At 40.3% G+C, this 21,450-nt stretch overlaps 1 protein-coding gene across 6 annotated transcripts in view; it reads left to right on the forward strand.

Moving 5' to 3' along the window:
- Positions 1-21,198, forward strand: part of LOC122652638 — a 39,353-nt gene extending 18,155 nt beyond the window's left edge. For 5 of the 6 annotated variants that reach the window (XM_043846432.1, XM_043846431.1, XM_043846433.1 and 2 more), the window contains 6 exons: positions 17,248-17,337; positions 17,456-17,555; positions 17,667-17,806; positions 18,317-18,419; positions 19,280-19,944; positions 20,913-21,198. In XM_043846432.1, coding sequence (XP_043702367.1) covers positions 17,248-17,337; positions 17,456-17,555; positions 17,667-17,806; positions 18,317-18,419; positions 19,280-19,944; positions 20,913-21,186 — 1,372 coding nt within the window. In that variant the 3' untranslated portion in view covers positions 21,187-21,198. The remainder of the gene's footprint in view (positions 1-17,247; positions 17,338-17,455; positions 17,556-17,666; positions 17,807-18,316; positions 18,420-19,279; positions 19,945-20,912) is intronic. The other variant, XM_043846436.1, reaches the window with a different exon arrangement.
- Positions 21,199-21,450: the final 252 nt, after the last annotated feature.

Genomic DNA, 21,450 nt, shown 5'->3' on the forward strand with positions numbered 1-21,450 from the left:
AAGGCATGGTTTGAGCGCTTTCGGCAGGCCATTCTGAAGAATGGATATTCCCGGAGCCAAGCTGATCATACTCTCTTTACTAAGAGGGGCCATGGTACCATCACAGCCCTTATTGTTTATGTTGATGATATTGTGGTCACAGGAGATAATATAGTTGAGATAGATAACCTGAAGAGATACTTGGCATGACAGTTTGAAATTAATGACTTGGGTCCCTTGAAGTATTTCTTAGGCATTGAAGTATCAAGGACCAAAAAAGGAATTAATATATGTCAACGGAAGTTTGTTCTTGACTTGTTGACAGAGACAGGAATGTTGGGCTGCAAACCAGCCAATTCTCCTATTGAGCAAAATCATAAACTAGGAGAAGATTGTGGTCCTTCTCTAGTTGATGCGGGAAAGTACCAAAGGCTAGTGGGGAAGCTTATCTATCTTGCCATGACACGCCCAGATATCTCCAATGCAGTGGGAGTAGTGAGCCAATTCATGCATGCTCCCAAGAGTGGCCACTTGGATGCCGTGTACCGTATTTTTAGATATTTGAAGTCTTCTCCAGGGAAAGGATTGTTGTATGCCAGACACAACCACTTGAAAGTGGAAGGTTTCACAGATGCTGATTGGGCTGGCTCCATTACAGACAAGAGATCCACTTCAGGTTATTGCACCTTTGTAGGGGGTAATTTGGTTACATGGAGAAGCAAAAAACAGCATGTTGTAGCTAGATCCAGCACAGAGGCAGAATTTAGAGCTATGGCCCATGGAGTATGTGAACTTATATGGTTGAGAAGACTTGTTCAGGAACTGGGATTTGACACTGAAGGTCCTATGAGACTACTGTGATAACAAGGCAGCCATCAGTATTGCTCACAATCTTGTTCAACATGACCGAACCAAGCACATAGAGGTTGATAGACACTTCATCAAGGAGAAGATAGACTCTGGCTGCATTTGTACTCCCTTTGTGAAGACTGGTAATCAGTTGGCAGATATCCTCACCAAAGCTCTTGGCTCTCCTCAGTTTAATATCCTTCTAAGCAAGCTGGGAATGCATGATATATATTCTCCAGCTTGAGGGGGAGTATTAGAGTTGATAGTAAATATGTATCGGGGGTAGTTCAGGAACTAGACTTCTAACTAGTTCCCTTATTATGTATTTTTAACTTTTTATGTCTTTTTACCTTTTACCTCCCTAGGGAGGTGATTGTAATACTTTTAGTAATTCTATTTGAGCAATATAGGTGTGTTGGAGAAGTCTCTCTAATACACGCAACTTTCAACCGTATCTCTCTCTTCTTCCCTCTCTGGTCTCCTTCTTCTCTAACATCTTCCTTCCTTCTCCATTGTTTCCCTAATCTGAAACTCAACGTGCTTGCTAGAGGGTGAGATTGAAGGGGAGAACGTTGGCCGCAGTTTTTCCTATGCACAAATCCCTATTTTTATGATTCTAGGTTTAGCTTATTATTAAATAACCTTCAATCTTGTATGTAAGAGTTGGGATCATAGTAGTCAAGGCGGCAAGGCAACCCAAGGTGGTGGAGGGGTGTCTAAGCGCTTAGGCGACCAGGCGTTGCCTAGGCGACCAAGGCGCCCAAGTGTTATTTTTTATTTCCCCTCTTTTCTAACATTATTTAGTATGCTACAATATGTACCTTCTATCATAAAAAATCAACATTAAGCCACATCAAGTCATCAAAAATCAACATTAAGTCACATCAAGTCATCAAAAATCAATTTTAAGCCATATCAAGTCATCAAAAATCAACATAGAAATAGAAGAGAGCAGAACTAAAGAAGCAAGCTATTGGAAGTTTGAAACAATCAAACATACATTTGGTTTATATGTTCTTGGAATTGATCATTTTCAGGTATACCTAGTCTCACATTTGGTTTATATTGTTCCTAGAAAATATGATCTTATCAATAAGTAATTAACCTGCTCTCGATTTAGAGGAAATGTTCTTGTTCTCTAAGAAATTTGATTGATCAAATGATTTTATTTTTACATGAGACTTTTTGTATTAGATATAGCACAAAACCATCTTTCCAACAAATCCAAGATTTTGCTTAAATCTGATTTATATTGAAGGAGTTATGTTCAGGTCAAACCTTATTTGGTGTACACGAATGCTGTCAAAATCGCTTTGATGAAAGTATTTTTTTAAATATCAAAACAAATGAATATTTTACCGCATTTTTGGTTTTTAGCAATGTTTTACCATACTAAGATTTATGAAATTTTTAGATTTGAGAAAAACCCCAGCATTAGAAAGTTGAAAATTTCACTTACAGCAAAAAATCCAGTTTTTGTTCTTGAACTAGGGGGGTTGACTTTTAGCCTTTTGGAATTTAATTTTTTTATTATTTTTATTATTCAAATAGGGGGTATTTGCTTTTTTATGAATAATATCTTAAGTAAATGAAAATCATTTACTTAATGATATTTGACATAAATAAGTGCTAGAACCTGATTAGATACCAATTAAACCAATGCAACGCGCCCTATAATAAGGCGGCAGCCACCTAGGCACCTAGAAATCCGCCTGGACGCCTAGGCGACGCCTTGACAACTATGGTTGGGATTTGATAATAAATCTTTCATTATTGTTGCAAACTAGAATCTGATTGATCAAACCAAAAGTAGAAGAAGAAGAAGAGATGCCCCAAGAAAGGGGAAGAGCAGCCTGCGAGAGAATAGAATAGTTCTCTCACAGGCAGCCTTCTATTTTATAAAAAGGAGTTTGACTAAAAAAAGGTAAGTTGGTTAGGAGTTTATGAAATTACTCCTAACCCCTTACTTGTTACAGAATTACATATTAGGACTGAAGAAATAAAAAATAACAGAAACACCCCACAAAACCAGAACTAAAGTACTAAAGTACCCCTAGTTTCCAACACTCCCCCTCAAGTTGGAGCATATAGGTCACCCATGCTCAGCTTGTTACAACAGGGGCGAAAACTAAGAGCAAACAGAGACTCAGTAAACATATCTGTAAGCTGATTTGAAGACAAAACAAAGGGAGTCTCAACAAGCTTCTTCACAAGAACATCTCTAACAAAGTGGCAGTCCACCTCAATATGCTTAGTCTGTTCGTGATAGACTGGATTGCTAGCAATATATTTGGTCGCCTGGTTATCACAATACATCTTCATAGGCATTGGCACAGACAACCCCATTTCATGGAGGAGAGACCTGAGCTACGTCAACTCTGCAGTAGTGTGAGCCATAGCTCTACGCTCCACTTCAACACTCGACCTGGCGACTGTAGTCTGTTTCTTATTCCGCCTTGTAACAAGATTTCCTCCAACAAACGTACAATAGTCTGTGGTTGAGCGATGATTATTGGCTGACCCAGCCCAGTCAATATATGAATAGGCAATAAGAGCTATATGTTTATGGACGATAAATCAACCCTTTGCCAGGAGCACCCTTCAAATACCGAAGAACGCGAACTACTCCATCCCAATGAGCCTTCCAAGGTGATTGCATAAACCGACTAAGAACACCCACGACAAAGGAAATATCTAGCCTAGTAACTATAATATAGATCAGCTTGCCGACCAGACTGTTGTACTGATGTACATCTGTAAGAAGATCACCATCATCTATACCAAACATCTGATGAGGGTCCATAGGAACATCCACTGGCTTTGAAGCAAGCATGCCAGTGTCAGTCAAAAGATCTAGAACATACTTCCTCTATGATAAGCTTACGATAAGCTTACACCTTTCTTGCTTCTCACAACTTCAATACCGCGGAAATAGTGAAGATCACCCAAATCCTTGGTCTGAAAATGCTGTTGTAAATATGTCTTCACTTCTGCAATACCAGCCACATCATCAACAGAATTAATAATATCGTCGTCATAAACAACCAAGACTACCACCTTGCCCCCTTGGTGACGAACAAAGACTGAGTGGTTGGAATAACACTGTGAGAAGCCACAAGATTCCACCATAGCACTAAACTTCTCAAACCCCGCTCTAGGCGACTGTTTGAGACCATAGATAGCCTTTCATAAGTTATAAACCCATGTACTATTGTTCTCCCCCTGAGCAACATACCTAGGAGGTTGCTCCATATAGACTTCCTCATGCAAATCACCATATAAAAAGCATTTTTAATGTCAAGCTGATACAACGGCCAAATCAAAATTCACTGCTAGGGAAATAAGTAATCGTACAGAATTTAGTCGGGCAACAGGAGAGAAGGTCTCAAAGTAGTCCACCCCATAAGTCTGAGTGTATCCCTTGGCAACCAGGCGGGCTTTGAGCCGCTCAACAGAACCATCTGGAAGATACTTAATAGTGTAAACCCAACGACACTTAACAAGGTCTTTACCAGGTGGCAGATCAACAAGACTCCAAGTGTTACGGGTCAAGAGAACATCCATTTCAACATTCACGGCAGCCTTCCAACTAGGAAGACGAAGGGCCTCAACATGATTTTTAGGCACAACAGTGGTAGATAAGGACAAGGCAAAACTATGAACAGAGGGAGGTGGGACAAGGAAACAAACTAGTCAATAGGATACATGACATTAAACTTTTGAGTACAAGAGCGTGTACCTTTACGCAAAACGACTGGTAAGTCATTAGGCGAGGAGGGAGTCAGATCGACATCAAAGGATGAGGCCAGTGGAGGAGGTGACACTACCGGTACAGTAGGAAGCTCACTTGGGGCTGCGGACTTGTCCCGTCACTGATACACCTATAAGGGGGGGTGAAAAAGGAACTAAGACAGGAACAGGAAGCGACACAACAGTCTACAGGTCACTCGCAGAGGACTGGGATGACAGAGAAAAATAAGGACTACCCTAAAAAAAGTTAACATTAATACTCACAAAATACTTGTGAGTGACGGGATCATAATCCTTGTACCCTTTTTGGTTACGAGAATAGCCTAAGAAGACACAGTTGGTAGACCTGGGGGCAAACTTGTCACTAGGGCCATGTAAGTTATGAACAAAGCAAACACATCCAAAAACACATGGCGGCAAAGAAAACATAGGGGATCTTGGAAAAACAATAGAAAAGGGAGATTTATTCCCAAGAATGGGAGAAGGCATGCGGTTAATCAAATAACAAGCAGTCAACATGCCTTCACACCAAAAGTGCTTCTGAACATGCATATGAAACATTACAGTGCGAGCTACCTCAAGAAGGTGCTTGTTTTTGCGTTCGGCTACCTCGTTTTGTTGTGGGGTATAAGAGCAACTAGTTTGATGAATCATGCCACGGTCAACACAAAAAGCAGAAATATCATTTTGGACATATTCTAATGCATTGTCAAAATGAAAAACCTTATTAAAAGCACCATACTGAGTTTTTATTTCATTATAAAATTCTTTGAATACAAATAAGAACTCGGAACAATCCTTTAAAAGATACAACCAAGTAAGACGGGGAATGGTTGTCCACAAAGGTGACAAAATACATAAAATCCCGGTTATTTTTGACACGACATGGACCCCAAATGTCCAAATGGACTAAAGCAAATAAGGGCGAACTACAAGCCACAGAACGAGAAGGAAAGTCACACGGTGGTGGCATGGTGTTTTCCCAACTCGCAGGAGTCGGACTCTAACCTAGACACGGGCTAAAAAGACGAAAATAACAATTTTAACCTAGCTAAAGACAAATGACCTAACCGACAATGCCATTGGAAAGGAGTCGCCCACCAACAGATGCAACAACAGTAGAAGAAGTAGCGGTACCACTGGTGAGATAGTACAGTCCATCCTTTTCACGCCCTCCACCAATCGTCTTCCTCATGTGAAGATCCTGAAAAACACAATGAGTGGAAAAGAAAGTTACAGAACAATGTAAGGCCTTAGTAAGTTGACTAACAGAGAGAAGGCTTAAAGGAAATTTGGGAACATGCAATATAGAGGAAAGACTATTGGAAGAGGTTGTAGTGACTGTACCAAAACCAGTAACAGGGGCAGCAGACCCATTAGCCAATATAACAGATGAAGGATATGAGGTATTGGAAAAAGAAGTAAATAAGGTAGACTCACCAATCATATGAGAAGAAGCCCAAGAGTCAATAATCTAGGGAGAAGAAGGTGTAGAGAAGAAGGCAGATGTACCTGCATGAGCTAAAGTAGCAGATGAAGAGGAAGGTCTGGAGGATGTGCCATTGGATGCCTCGAGACTTTGGAACCGCCATAATATTTGAGAGAGATCATCACGGTTAGTAGAGGTAGATGAGCTGCCACCAGCAGTCTGGCCAGGTTGAGAAGCACCAGTAGGTACACATTCAGTACTCCCGTCAGATACTGCATGATTGGCTGATTGGGTTGCCCAATCGGGTTTACCATGCTTGTCCCAACAATAATCCACCGTATGACCAGATTTACCATCATGTGTACATCTCCTATTGGAGCGATCATCAAATGGGCTTCCTGTACCACGACCACCACCACCATGACCTCCCCCTGTACCACGGCCACGAGTAGCAATAAAAGCAGAATTATCCTTGGGAGAGGAGTCAACCTTAGTAGGAGCAGCAATACACTGAAGACGGGAAAATGTGTCAGAAAAAGTGTGGGCACTGTTTCACCAGCAAGTAAGTGACCCTTCACAGCCTTCAAATCAAAATTCAACCCAGCCAGAAACTTGGATACAAAGAACTCGTTACGCTGAGATTTCAGCTTCTCAATGTCGGTGGTGAGAGGCTGAAAAACATTCAACTCCTGTACCAACCCCTTAAAGGAACGGTAGTACTCTTGAAGTGACTTAGTAGACTGTTGAAGCTGAAACAATTTTTCATATAGATCATAGACACGGTTTATATTTTTCTCCTTAGAATAAGTGTCCTTTAAATTGTCCCAAACTCCTTTGGCTGTTGTATGGAACATAACAATGACTGCTTTATCAGGTTCCATGCTGTTCCATAACCAGATGAGAGTGATGGCATTCTCCTTTTGCCACTCACTGTATTCACCATCACTAGAAGCAAGTAAATCAGATATTTTAGTTTGTCTCTGGCCATGATATATATACACACGCCCAGCATGTGCCCATAGCAGGTAATTTGAACTACCTTGAGTTTGATGGACGTAATGGTCACAATCACATTGTCAGTGGGAGATGGGGCAGTAGAAGTAGAGGAGACAGACTTATTTTCACCCATAATGCGTACACAGTAGCAGCAATGTCAAATAAAGAACCAAGGATAGCAGGAAAAATGAACCAGCAATAAAAAACAAGACAAAAAACCAGCACACTCGATTAGGGTTTTTGAAAAAAAATTGTACGAAGAGAAGATAACACCTGGAGGAAGGTTGGATGCAGTAATTCTAAACAAATTAATCTCCAGCAGCAGTATAATATCCTTCCAGGAGCACAGCCTCAACAGCAGCCATTGATTTTCTTCAGCAACAGAATTCGATAGCCAGGAACTCAGAAAATCTTAGTGAAATCGACTTCTTCAAAAATAGAGAAGAAGAAGGAGAATAACAGTCTGATTTATCAGGCCTTTAATCAGGAAAAAGGAATGTAATCCAATCAGTCAATCTGATTACGTTTTCATACAACCAAGGCTGCAAGCATGTCCACAGTCTTCATCGATTTCTGGAAAAAACAGAGCACACCAGAGTTTCGATCTTCACAAAAAAAAATTGGTCTCCCAGGGAAATTTTCACACCAGCAAGCAACCTTCAACCACCATCAATAAAAGCACTTCTATTCATGAAAGGAGTCTCTAATCCATAAACACCAGTAGCAGCAACCGATGGCTGCACACCACACAAATCTGGAAACCGAGAGTTGTATTCCGCAGAAGAAAATTGAAGAATAAACTTGGTTTGATCAGTACAGCTCTGATACCATGTTGCAAACTAGAATCTGACTGATCAAACCAAAAGTAGAAGAAGAAGAGAAGAGGATAAGAGATGCCACAAGAAAGGGGAAGAGCAGCTTGCAAGAGAATACAATAGTTCTCTCGCAGGCAGCCTTCTATTTTATAAAAAGGAATTTGACTCAAAAAAAGGAAAGTTGGTTAGGAGTTTATGAAATTACTCCAAACCCCTAACTTGTTACAGAATTACATATTAGGACTGAAGAAATAAAAAATAACAGAAAACCCCACAAAACCAGAACTAAATTACTAAAGTGCCACTAGTTTCCAACAATTATCATTATAAGGGCTCCTTGGTTGTTGTAGCGATAAAAACAATGTAGTGTTTTGTGCAAAATACTAAGGTCTATTAGGGCACTGCTCCGTGGACATAGGCACATTGCCGAGCCACGTAAAACAGGCTCTGTGGTTTGCTCTTTATTTTTGGATATTGGAGTGTGTGTTCTGCAGAGTGGGTGTGCACTACCTGATAGGCCTAGCCACATTGTGGTAGTGAGGTAGGTGTGTATATGAATTGTATGTGATTGGTAAAATTGGTCACTACCAGCCAATCATCACTATAGGTTGCTTTATCGTCTTTGTGCCAAGCTACGCAAATGGTTTAAGGGTTTGAAAATTTTTGAATACACTGATTCACCCCTCCCCTCCCAATGCTAACTTAGGACCGTCAAAGTTCTTAGCCTCACAGATGAACTACTCATTCTCTTGAAAAACATTCATCTGTTAAGTATTGCAGATATACTAGCTAGGGAAGGTCTTGGTCTAGTTGTATGGGTTTCATAGAGTTCTTTGCCTCTACCAGAGTTGGTAGTGTTGGATTGGCAGGAAACTCAGGGTGAATTGGGTTTTTCAGAATAAAATCTCTAATTAAAACTTTAATCCAACCGATAAAAGACAAAGGGTGTAAACAAAATCATAAGACAAGAGAAGGAGAGATAAAATAGATACACGGTGATTATAGAGTAGTTTGGCCTCTTGCCCACATCCACTACCAAGAGCTACTCCCACTCTTGGACTTCCGCTATCTCACATTCACTTTCCAAAGATAGTGATCAAACCTGCACAAGCAATTAGACCTTTACAAATCATTCTTGTGATTATGCAAATGGAGACACCCTATCTCCCACAAAGCTCTTTCAATGAAGAGTTACAACTCAAATCTCACAAGCCAAATTGCAAGAGTAACTACAATGAAGAGATGTTTCTCAATAATGACACCTTTAAAACCCAAGACTAAAGATATTCAATTGTAGTACTAAAGTTTATAAAGTTCTCCACAATTCCCTCTTAAATAGAGGTGAGCATAACAACAAAAATATGGCTGTTGAAGCTTCCAATGGCTCTTTTTTTAAAAGAGCTGGTCAATCGTCCGAAAGGGCTGGTCGACACCCTTGAAGGATATAACCGTTGAAATATGACTGTTGTGCAATTTTGGTGAAATGAATTCCTGGTTGACTGCTTGGTAGAGCTGGTCGACCTGCTATTTTAAGGTCTCAAAATCGACCCATTCAGGAAACTTCATCCAGATTTAGGCCAGTCAACTGCCAGGCCAATCCAGTCAACCGGCTGGTCTTCCACATGACAGTTTTGGCCGGACTGTCTTCTTTGACCTAGGCTAGTTGATCTACACTCATGTTGGTCAACAAGCCATGTCGGATATACCAATGGAAGGTCTATGGGTTCCCTTACTGTCATATGTAAAGTCCCCAATTGTAGGTCAAATTTTTGGTAAAAAAGGGGTGACTAAAGACCAAGTCCTTGGAATCTGAAAGCTATGAGAATAATTAAAACTTAGGAATTACAAAATTTACAAAATTAAACTATTCCTATGTTAGAAATAAGGGGTTCAAGTAATAAGACTGATTATAAACAAGTAAGAGAAGAAGTAGATAACTTACAAGTTAAAGCAACACCGAACTGGTTATGAAGATATCGAGCACACTAACAATAACGACTGGTTGAGATGCACCAAATATGACGCTGTCCTTAAGGTCTAAAACGCCCCCTATGTGAGTGCAACCAGGGTTGTCTTGCGCTTCACCTCCAAGATTACTCAACCACTAAGCGAATAACTTATGCACAAAGACTTCGCCTGATTCTGGAGAGCAAGGCTAGGCCCACTAAACGAATAAAACGAATTTGAAGAAGTTTTTAATGCAACGATGGAAGGTAGTAAGAAGCTAAAACACTACTACAATGTTGCCAACAAAATACTATATTGTTTTCATATTCTGTCTATAACAGAATACTACAAGAGTATTTCGGATAGAGAAAAAGTGTTGAGTTATGTAAACCTGATGGGCATTTTGGACTTTTTCTCTGTTTTTCCCCATAGCTTATATAGTCGGCTATGGAGGGACTTACATGTAATTCTGCCTCTCTCATTGAAAGTTATAAATAAAGCTGCTTAGTGATCACATTGATCACTTAAGCCATTCATAAAGTTCTGTTGTGTTAACATGGCATCAGAGCCAAACTCTTCTCTGATCTAAGTTTTTCAAAACCCACCACCCTCCCATCGTTTTTTCTTCCCCCTCTCTTTCCCTCAATTTTTTTCTCTCCTTTTCTTCTTGGTTTTCATCCTTCCCCTTAGGGCAGCACTAATGAGGTGATCATATGATCTCGTTGCTACCCTCAAACCAACCTCTTCTCTTTTTTTCATAACCTAATGTTTGCTTCTGCTCGATAGCTGCTGGATCACAGCTCTGCAATATTGGAGTCCTCCATGTTTTTTTGAAGATCAGGCCTCTATCACTTTTGAAGGCTGATTTTCCATTGTTGGAGCCTCATCTGCAACCTTGACCAGCATCTATCCAAACTCTACAAGTTTTTTGAAGATCCTTAACCTCAATTGATCTCTACTTTTAGGGTTTTCCAAAACCCTGACATATATCGATTTTTGGGTTAGGACTGTTTACTGTTGCTGCATCGGTTCCAGGGTTTTGGTTCTTCTTGGCTGGCTGCATTGGTTACTTGCTGGTTCATCTCATTAATTGGCTGCCACAATGATAGGCTCAGACTCTTCTTCTACAACTTCTGGGATTGATGGACAGCCCCAGACTGATTTTCTTCCCCTTGCTGCTCCTATCAAACTTGATGGCACAAATTATCTCATGTGGTCTAGGTCTACATATTTGACCATTGCTGGTTGTGGGCTTACTGCCCATAGTCTTGAGACTAACCCCATGCTGGCTGACCCTGGTTCTTTGCAAGATAGGTGGATGACTCATGATGCTATGATGATGTCCTATTTGATCCACTCTATGCAACCAGACCTCTCTGGCAACTATTTACTATTGGAAACAGCACATCAAATCTGGATTGCTGCCAAAGAGACTTATGGGCGGATAGTGAATGATGCTTAGGTGTATGAGATTCGTAAGAAGGTTCATGACACCACTCAGAAGGAGCTGTCCGTATCTCAGTACTATGCTGCCCTCAAAAGCTTATGGTAGCAATTGGATCATTACTCCAATTATCAGCCCTCTACTGCTACTGATATTGCTGCCTATCGCAAACACATCGACAAAGTCCGTGTATATGACTTCTTGGCAGGTCTAAATGTAGAGTATGACCCTATTCGAGTACAAGTTCTTAGCCGGTCTCCATTTCCTATACTAGAGCATTCCTTTGCTTTGGTTCATACAGAGGAGACTCGTCGGGCTGCTATGTTGCATTCCTCTACTATTGATCGCTCCGCCTTACAGGCTACTTCCAACCCTACTTCTATTACCATTACTGATGGTGGTAATGCTGCCTCCAAAGAGCCTGTCAAATTTGAACACTGCAACAGATCCTATCACACTAAGGCTCAATGCTGGAAGTTAAATGGGAAGCCTGTTGCCTTTAAGGCAAAACGAGGCCGTGGGAAATCCAAACCCAAGGCCAATCTTACTGAATCTCCTGCTGCTGCTGTTGTTGCCCCTTCTACTGACATTGGGCTTACTCAAGATGAACTCCTGGCTTTCCGTCGCATGCTACAGGCCTCTTCCGTTGCACCTACTACAGCATATGCACCTGCTGCCCCTCCTGGTTCTCACTTTGCCTCAGGTATTCCAATCAGTAATCATTGTGCATCGGCTGTCTCCAGTCCTTGGATTATGGACTCTAATGCTACTGACCACATTACTGGTTCTCCCCATATATTTCACCAATATTCTCCCTCTTCTAGAAAAGATAAGTGTTTGCGTGGCTAATGGTTCCCTTTCTCCTATCAATGGAAAGGGGTCCATTCGCTCCTCTCCTACCCTTACCTTAAATTTTGTATTGCATGTTCCATCCTTTTCTACTAATCTTCTTTTAATTAGTAGTCTGACCAAATATTTGAACTGCAAAATAACTTTTTTTCCCTCTCATTGTGTCATATAGGATCTGGTGAAAGGGTACACGATTGGGGGTGGTAAGGGACATGGTGGTCTCTACTTCCTCGACACGGGTCAGCCTCCTCTTTCATCAGCTTCATCTTCGGCTCATCATTTACATTTAACCACTTCTCCTGATCTCCATCTATGGCATTGTTGGCTTGGTCACCCTCCTTAGAACTTTATCTTTTTTATTTCCCTACTTGGTTAAAGATTGTAAACCAGATGAGTTTTTATGTGAGGCCTGTGTTTTGGCCAAGCAGACTCGTTCCAGGTATTCTTCATTAAATAAAGGAAGTGTTTCTCCCTTTGCTTTAGTTCATACTAATGTGTGGGGCCCTGCCCGTTGTGCTTCTATTTCTGGTCATAGTTGGTTTGTCTCATTTATAGATTGTTATACTCGTACTACCTGGGTGTACATGATGCAGCACAAGAGTGAAGTTTTTCACTGTTTTCGGCTCTTTCATCGTATGGTTCAGACCCAATTTAATGCCACCTTAAAAATTCTGCAGAGTGATAATGGCAGGGAATACATGGAGGGTCAGTTCCAAAATTAGTTGGCTGAAAATGACATTATTCATCAGACCAGCTTTGTCGACACTCCGGCCCAGAATGGAGTGGTTGAAAGGAAAAATTGGCATCTTTTGGAAGTGGCTCTGGCCATTATGTTTGCATGGCAAATACCTTCTCAATATTGGAGTGATGCTATACTTACCGTTGCCTATCTCATCAACCGAATGCCTACCCGTGTACTTGATGGTCGTGCCCCTATTGACATTCTCCAGGGTTCCTCTTCTTTTGTGGTCCTCCCCAAAAAAATTTTGGTTGTGTTTGTTATGCTCGCAACCGTCATCTTCATGGCAAAGGATACAAGTGCTATCACCCGCCCACTCGGCGTACTTTGGTTACTATGGATATTGTCTTCCATGAATCCCTGGCGTATTATTCTCAGCCACCTCTTCAGGGGGAGCATTATCCAGGTTTTGAAGATGTGTCTACTATCCTTTCGGGAGAGCCTTCTTTTCCAAAGCCTCCAAATTCAATCCCTAATTTGATTCCTATTCAGGGGGAGCGTAGACCTGTGAGTCAGATTCTTGTTGATAAGTCTATACCCGGAAGCACAAAGAGCAAGTTGAGACTACCACTACTGTACCACTTCTCCAATCGTCAAAACTTAATCCAGATCCAGACTCTGCTACATCATCTGGTAACGATCCATCTCTTGACTTACTTATTGCTGTTCGTAAAGGCATTGGGTCTTGTACCCAACATCCCATCTCCAATTTTGTTTCCTATGATTCTTTGTCGCCTTCTTATCGTGCTTTTGTGTCTCTCTTTCCTCTATTTCTATTCCTCAGAAATGGTAGGAGACGATTGCAAAGCCAAAGTTGAAAGCAGCCATAATGGAAGAGATGACGGCCTTATCCAAAATTGAGATGTGGGAGCTAGTGGTTCTTCCACCGAGCAAGAAACCAGTCGACTGTAAATGGGTGTTTGTTGTCAAGCAAAAGCTGGATGGGACAGTGGACAGATATAAGGACAGACTTGTGGCCAAGGGGCTTTACTCAAACCTATGGGATTGATTATCAAGAAACGTTTGCCCTAGTTGCAAATTTGAATACTGTTTGGGTTTTGCTGTCATATGCTGTCAATCTAGGCTGAGATTTGCAGCAATTGAACTTAAGAAAATGCATTTCTTCATGGAGAGCTGCAAGAGGAAGTTTATATGGAGGTTCCTCCAGGTTTTTCTTGTGACAAGACTCAAGGGGAGGTTTGCAGTATGAAGTAGGCATTATATGGGCTGAAGCAATCTCCTCAGGCTTGGTTCGGTAGGTTCCAAGTAAGGATCTCTGTAGGATACAAACAGAGTAATGCTGATCACACCTTGTTCATCAAGCGAAATGGAGATAAGGTTACTCTTCTTATAGTCTATGTCGACGACATAGTTGTGACTGGTAATGATGCAGATGAAGTTTCTCAGGGACTTCCTTGGGATTGAAGTTGCTCGTTTTCCTGAAGGCATTTTTTACTCCCAAAGGAAGTATTTTCTAGACCTGCTCTCAGAGACTGGTTTGTTAGGATGTCATCTGTGTGACACTCCTTTGGAAGCTACTACTCGTCTACAAGAGAAGGATGGTGGTCCGGTTAATAAGGGTTGATATCAACAGTTGGTGGGAAAATTGATTTATCTCTCTCACACTAGACCGGCCATTGCATTTGCAGTAAGTTTGGTCAATCAGTTCATGCATGATCCCTAATCCACTCATATGGCTGTTGTCCTTCGTATTCTCCATTACTTGAAGCCGGCTTCAGGAAAAAGGATTCTCTTGTCTCCGCATGATCATCTTTGCGTTGAGGCTTACACAGATGTGGACTGGGCTGGTAATCCTAACAGGAAATCTACTTCCGGTTATTGTACTTTTGTAGGAGGTAATCTTGTCACGTGGCAGAGTAAAAAGTAAAATGTTGTGGTAAGATCCAGTGCTGAAGCCGAATTCCCTGCTATGGCCCAGGGCATATGTGAGTTATTGTGGCTTCAGGGTTTACTCCAAGATATTAGTGGTTCTGTTCATCGCCCAATGATGTTGTACTATGACAACAAAACAACAATCAGCATTGCCCACAATCCAATGCAGCATGACCGTACCAAGCATGTGGAGATTGATAGACACTTCATGAAGGGGAAGTTAAAGAGTGGGTATAACTTTTGTGAAGTCCGGTGATCAACTTGCTGATGTCTTCACCAAAGGGCTAAGTAGGAAGTTGTTTTATCCTTGTTTAGTCAAGTTGGGCATGTGTGATATCTATGCACCAACTTGAGGGGGAGTATTGAGTTATGTAAACCCGATAAGGGTATTTTGGACTTTTTTCTCTGTTTTTCCCCATAGCTTATATAGTCAGCTATGGAGGGACTTACATGTAATTCTGCCTTTCTCATTGAAAGTTATAAATAAAGCTGCTTAGTGAACACATTGATCACTTAAGCCATTCATAAAATTCTGTTAACAAAAAGAAAGAGAAAGAGAGAGAGAGAGAGAGAGAGAGAGAGAGAGAACACTTGAATGCTCAAATTGGTAATGAAATGGGTGGAGTTTCCTCACCTATTTATAGGTGTAATGGTTTCTATATGTATGGGCATGTACCTATATGTATAGGTACCTATTGTACCCCTGTATACATCTATGGGTGCCTATGGTACCTCTGTATATATGTATGGGTGCCTCTACACATTTATAGGTGCAAGTGAAATACTTGCACACATGTAGAGGTGCCTCCATGTATGGATAAAAGATACATGTATCTTTTAGCTCAATCCATACCCATATCCATATTTACACCCACACCCGTACCCGACCTCGACCCTGCCCACGGCTCGGCTTGGCGCACGCGCGCGTGATTTAAAGGCACCCGGACCCAACCTCTCACCTTATATGAGAGATACCTCTCTCTAGAACCCCATCCCCTTGGATCCAATCATGGTACTAAAACTCGGAACTCGACCCCAAGTCGACCCTGGGAAAAACTGAGATCTCGGTTGAGTTGGTGCATTTTTTTTTTCAACTCGAAACCTGGTTTCGGTGGGTTTTAGACCTAGTTTGGATCTGAAACTTGGTACTCTGCCTATTTTAGGCCATTTAAACACAATGGCATTCTCATATTTTTCAAAAACAAAGTCCAAATAGGAGTTTCACTTCAGACCCTAGGTTGGTAGGCGACGACATACTAAAATACCCTACTCTACACGTAATTTAGTAATAGAAAGCAAACAAAACATTCAATTAATGTAAAACAACTTATATAAGCATTAGAAATGTTAAAGTGATACATCAAACTGTTTAACAATGTTACAACTATCAACACATAAAATTTGCTTGAATCACGCATTCAGTCCCCACTAGTGCCACATAGTCTTCCCATGACATAGTGTTGCTGTACTGTTGCACATAGTTTTCCATAGCAATCATATAAGAGTTGTCATCAGCATATGCCAAGTCCGCTATCCTAGGGTGTAGCTGAATCAACTCTCCAACAGGTTGTACGTTGAAATCCAGAGGTAAAATGAGCGCACAACCTTCAAAGGGGAAGAAAAGAGCTTATGGACAGAACTCGATCTAGAAATCTCGAGTTTTGTCGAGTTACGACACTTTTAAAGGATATAACATGGGTTGAGATCCAAGATCTCGAGTTACCCGAGATCTCGACCGAGAAATTGCACTTTTAAAACTCGTATTATGACTCGTCTCGACCTCCCAAAAAACCGAGATCTCACGAGTTTTAGATCTATGGTTCCAATCCCAACTTATAAGCTTGAGAAACCTTTCTTCCACTTCCAATGTGGGACTAAAAGAAACACACATAGTTGCTTTTAGCTCACACTACCAAATGCAAATTCAAATAGAGGAGGGAAAGTTTTTTTGAAACTTTCAAATACTGTTTTACAAAACAATAAAATACAACATCTGAAGTCTTGTGCTGTTGTCGAACATCCGCTTATGATGTCCATTGCCATTTCTTGCTTCAAGGCGCTTGATCTTCATGAAGTGGTCCCCTGAAGCTTGATCTTCAATATGATGCTTCAACACTTCGTGACAGTTGTTGTTCGAGCTTGTCTTTAAGATCTTTCATTGAAGCTTGTTCAATGACATCTTCCAATTGCTTGGGTTTGTTCTTTACAATGTCTTGATGCTTGGAGAAGATACTAATTCAACACTTAGGCTTTTTCATCACACAAGTACAAGTTAGTAATCACAAAACATTCTATGAAATGCAATGTCTCAAACAGGTTGGGGGCTATTCACATTGTTCATTGTTCCTTTGTTGGTTTCCCTGCAATTTGCAGGAGTTATAGCTGTTATACTTTCCTAACAAAAATGAAAAAAGTACAACTGCATAGATTAGTAACTAGGCTGATGGGGTGTATGTAGTGTTAAAAGTTGCCATTATTATTTATTTGTAGTTGAGTGATTTAAATTGCAAAAATTACAATTCACAGTTAAAATTGTATTGAAACACTTTTTTTTCAGGTGGCCACAGTTTAGTATTCCGACTTTCAAAATTACCACATCCAAATGTTTGCAAAAGGTTCGAATTGGTGAACAGATATGTTTAGTGAGGTTTGTGCTGCAGTGTTTGGACATTTACCTAAGAGCTTATTTCAATGTTTGATGCTTCATTTTGAGATCTTTATTTTTCCCTGCCTTTCCCCCAATCCACCAACTATTTGGAAGAAAGGATGAAGTTTTCATGGCCGCTGTCAGCTAGAGAGGCTGTTATGCACTTTTTGGAGTTGGAGTTTTTTGAAGATGATCTTGTCATTGTGCTCATGAACTCGGTAACTGCTTGATCTCTAATATAAGTTATCTTTCAAAACAAAATTTGTTCCTTACAGATGTACTTCTGGGTGGAAGCTTAAGAAAAATACGCTTTGGAACTTTCCTTTCAGATATCAGACTTACAGAATATTGATATAAGTACACATGGGTTCACCAATGAAGGGATACCTGAAGAAAAGGATGTGGTACGAATAGATGTTGTTGGAGGCTTTGCTTTACAAAAGTTGTCCTCAAATAGAAGTTACTTTCGGTGAGTTGTTCTTCTATTGGTTAACCTGTTGAGCCAGAACTGGAGGATCTTTTAAGTAAAACGTCATTTTTTTTAAGCTAATATTCTAGGCATTCCTATGTAAAAAAGGTTCTATTTTTGTTCAGTATACGAAATAAAAATTAGAGCTGCATGAATAACAGTTTCATACAACATGAATGCGCCGTCTGGGTTATGGACATTGAGGGTTATAGTCAATCTTTTACACTGGATCTGTATCTGTAAGCACTGATCCTCTGAGCATGAAATATGTGGCGAGTTACTGAGGTTTCAGACCCATATGGGTCCCGTTATGGAATGCAAACACTGATTATAAACGACATACCTAAATGAGATCTATATGGAATGGATCCAGTTATGCTTGGGTTGGAGGAGTATAATGACATCAAGTTTGTTAAGACATCTAATGACAGGATGCAGTATGTTATATCACTGATGCAATATTAAAACTAAAAACAAAATCTCATCCTTATTTACCTTCTTGTTGTGCAGGACACTAGCAACTATGGATATCAAATTGGAGTTCGTTCCTCCAGCACTAATTAACTTTGTCTCGAGGCAGCTTATTGGCAGCGGTTACAAACTCTACAAAAAGGTCATATCTACATACCTGAAATGAAACTTCTGTCAGTGACCAATCTGAGATATCTTTTTTTTTGTTATTTAATTGGTATAGATTAGCTCATTAGCTTTCCCATGTATTCCACTCCTAAAGAAATATGCTGATGTACTACATGACTATTGTCCAAATCCTCCATGCAATTGCATTATCAACATTACTATCCTAGTCTCTGTGACCAACGAAGCAAAAACATCTAACCATTCTGACGATATCTTTTGGTTTGTCATTTGGTTGCTATTGATTGGTATACAAATGTATTTTACTCTCCAAGAATTACACGAAGGTGACTGATGAAGAATTACATCATTTTATCCTATGCCCTTGCCCAATGAACATATCTTAGCTATTGTCTTTAACCACTGCAAACATGATTTCATTTTTGCATATCTTTCGGTTTATCATTTTGCATATAAAGTATTCCACTCTTCAGGAGTTACTTGAAGATACTGTGGAAGTATTACATCATTATATTCCCAGTCCTACATGTCTCTGGAAGTGGACATCTCTAAGCTAATCTCTTTAACCACTGGAAATGTGTGTTTGGATTTTTCCTTCCTACTGTTGAGCTCACGGATCCACTAAGAAAACTGACACAAAGTTGGGTCTTTCTTGAAAGGAGGGAAAAAGTCATTTTGAAGACTACAATGTGTAGCACAAACTAGTATAAGTTATTCCAAAATTTCAACCACACGATTGGAGACCATAGTTTTGATGGTTCAGATTGAACTACAAATGCATTAGTTGTAGGTAGATCTCTATGAGTTGAAGCTCATGTTTTTTTTTTTTCTCTCATAATTTCTCTTACATTGATTCCAAATCCTTTGACATCCCAGATAGTTACTTCTGCAGCCGGGGGTGATGAGGATTTCAGAAAGGCCTTGGAAGAGGACCCCCTCTATACTCGGATACGGGAAGGTTTAAACCCTCACAATAAACTCCAGAAGGCCCTGGAACCAGGAAGTGAGAATTTTACTTTTCTTATCCCTGAAGAACTTGCAAACAGAACTCCACTGGCTAATGAATCAGTTAATGGCCAAGTGTCCCTCAGTATTGACCTTGCAAGTGAAGCTCTGCCAGCTGATCCGCTGGTTACTTATCAGACATGTCATGGAGAAATAGAGGAAGTGATCGAAGAAGACAAACACTTAGAGACGAGTAGCAAAGGCATGGATTACTCTCCAACCAATCTTTTTGCAGAACAGTGTCATGTCAACAAGGAAAAGAAGGTTTTTGTCAGTCCTGAGGTGGAAAATGCTCTAGGCATACTAAATGAGGCCATATCTATGGTTCTAGAGGGTGGATTTTGTCAACAAAAATTTTCTCCTGGTTCCACTAATCATGAGTCTCCAAATCTTGGAGGAGTTGTGAAGGAAGGCTCCTTTTCTACAGAAGATGGTGCCCTTCCTGTAGGTGAAGTCTGTGTCGAGGCACCAAAAGTGGATAACATGAATAGTCCATTAGATGAAGCAGGTGATGTCGCTGGCCTTCTTAATACCAGGTAAAGTCTGCCACTTACTATTTGGAAAGTATCTTCTTCATTAACTACCAAGATATTCTTCTAATTACATAAACTCAAAGAAAGATAAGAAGTCCAAATTTGTATTTCTAGAGTAAGTTAATAACATCTGATATTAGGACAGAAAGAATTGTGAATATGTTTTATGCACAGGTACTGTGCTTGGTTTGTCAGATGGAATGATATGGTTTCATTTTGGTCTGTCATAGCAGCTCAGCACGTATGGTCTCTCACCAAAAGGGGTTTTATTTCTGTTAGTCACTCTGTAAATAAATAATAGAAATTGTTTAATTTCATATATTCAAAATAGTTGTCTGTACTTTTATTTAGAAAGCAGTACTTACATTTCATCTTTTGAAGCTTCACCTTATGTGTACAATTTCCATGGGGATTCAGACTAAAATTAGGTCAATTGAGAGGTGGCATCCCTACCCAAACTAAGTATTCAACTCTATTTTGTCTTTTGAATTTATATCATTGTGATGACCTGTTGGGTTATCAGATTTAAAACATGGCTATGTCAAAATGCTGGGTTCTGTATTCAGTGTCCAATGAGATGTTTCATTCTGTCAACTAGCCTTTTCAACTGCATTAATTCAGTTTGTGAAAGATGGAAGTTGGGAGACAGGTGGGAGGCTGTGTGCTGACCACTCAATGGGTTTCATGTTGCTCATCTTTAGCTCCCACTTCCCAAGTGAACCATCTTGAGGGAAATGTAGCAATGAACTGAATGACATGGGCAGATTGGAACCGACTTGCTGATATTTTCTTGTTAGAATATTAAAATGTCATTCTGTCAACTCAGTTCCACCTGCTAGCTGAGTTGATTTCTAACTTCCTTTGGTCTTGATATAATTTTGTATTGTGCCCAAGGTAAGATTCCAATTAATCTAATTCATCAGCACCTTCTTGTTTTACATTTCCCTTGTTTGTAACTTCATATTTTGCAGGGAAACCAGACCAGAATCTCCAATAAAAGAACTGATCCAGAGCCAGATAATACCAGTATGTTCAGAACAAAATTTCCCAATTTCAAGCAAATCTCAGAAGGTTATGTTGACTTCTCAAAATGGGACTACACCAAAAGCGCCAGTGTTGGAGAACATGATGAACGGTAATAAGGAAGTTAATGTCGAAGCAAATGGCACACTTGCAAGTTGGGAAGGTAAGAGAGAGAAGTTGCAGCAACGAAAGAAGAAACAATGGATCTGTTGCTTACACTAAGGTCCAAGCTAAGTTGATGGTTTGGTTGAATCTCTTCACGTGGGGAGGAGCTACTCGCTCGAAACATACCACATATGGGATGATTTGACAGGTAGTTCCAGGCTCAGTTGTTATTTATATCTTGTTAACTGGGCTTGTAATGTACTATATCCAGCTCTCTTGAGGAAAAATTGATTATTGTTCTGCTGCTGCTGCTAGGGCAGTGATCCAAGACCATCGAGGCTTTTTCATTGCATCAAAATCTGTTTGTTTTGAGAAGGCAAC

This window comes from Telopea speciosissima, chromosome 2 (genome assembly GCF_018873765.1).
Source record: "Telopea speciosissima isolate NSW1024214 ecotype Mountain lineage chromosome 2, Tspe_v1, whole genome shotgun sequence".
NCBI lineage: Eukaryota > Viridiplantae > Streptophyta > Magnoliopsida > Proteales > Proteaceae > Telopea > Telopea speciosissima.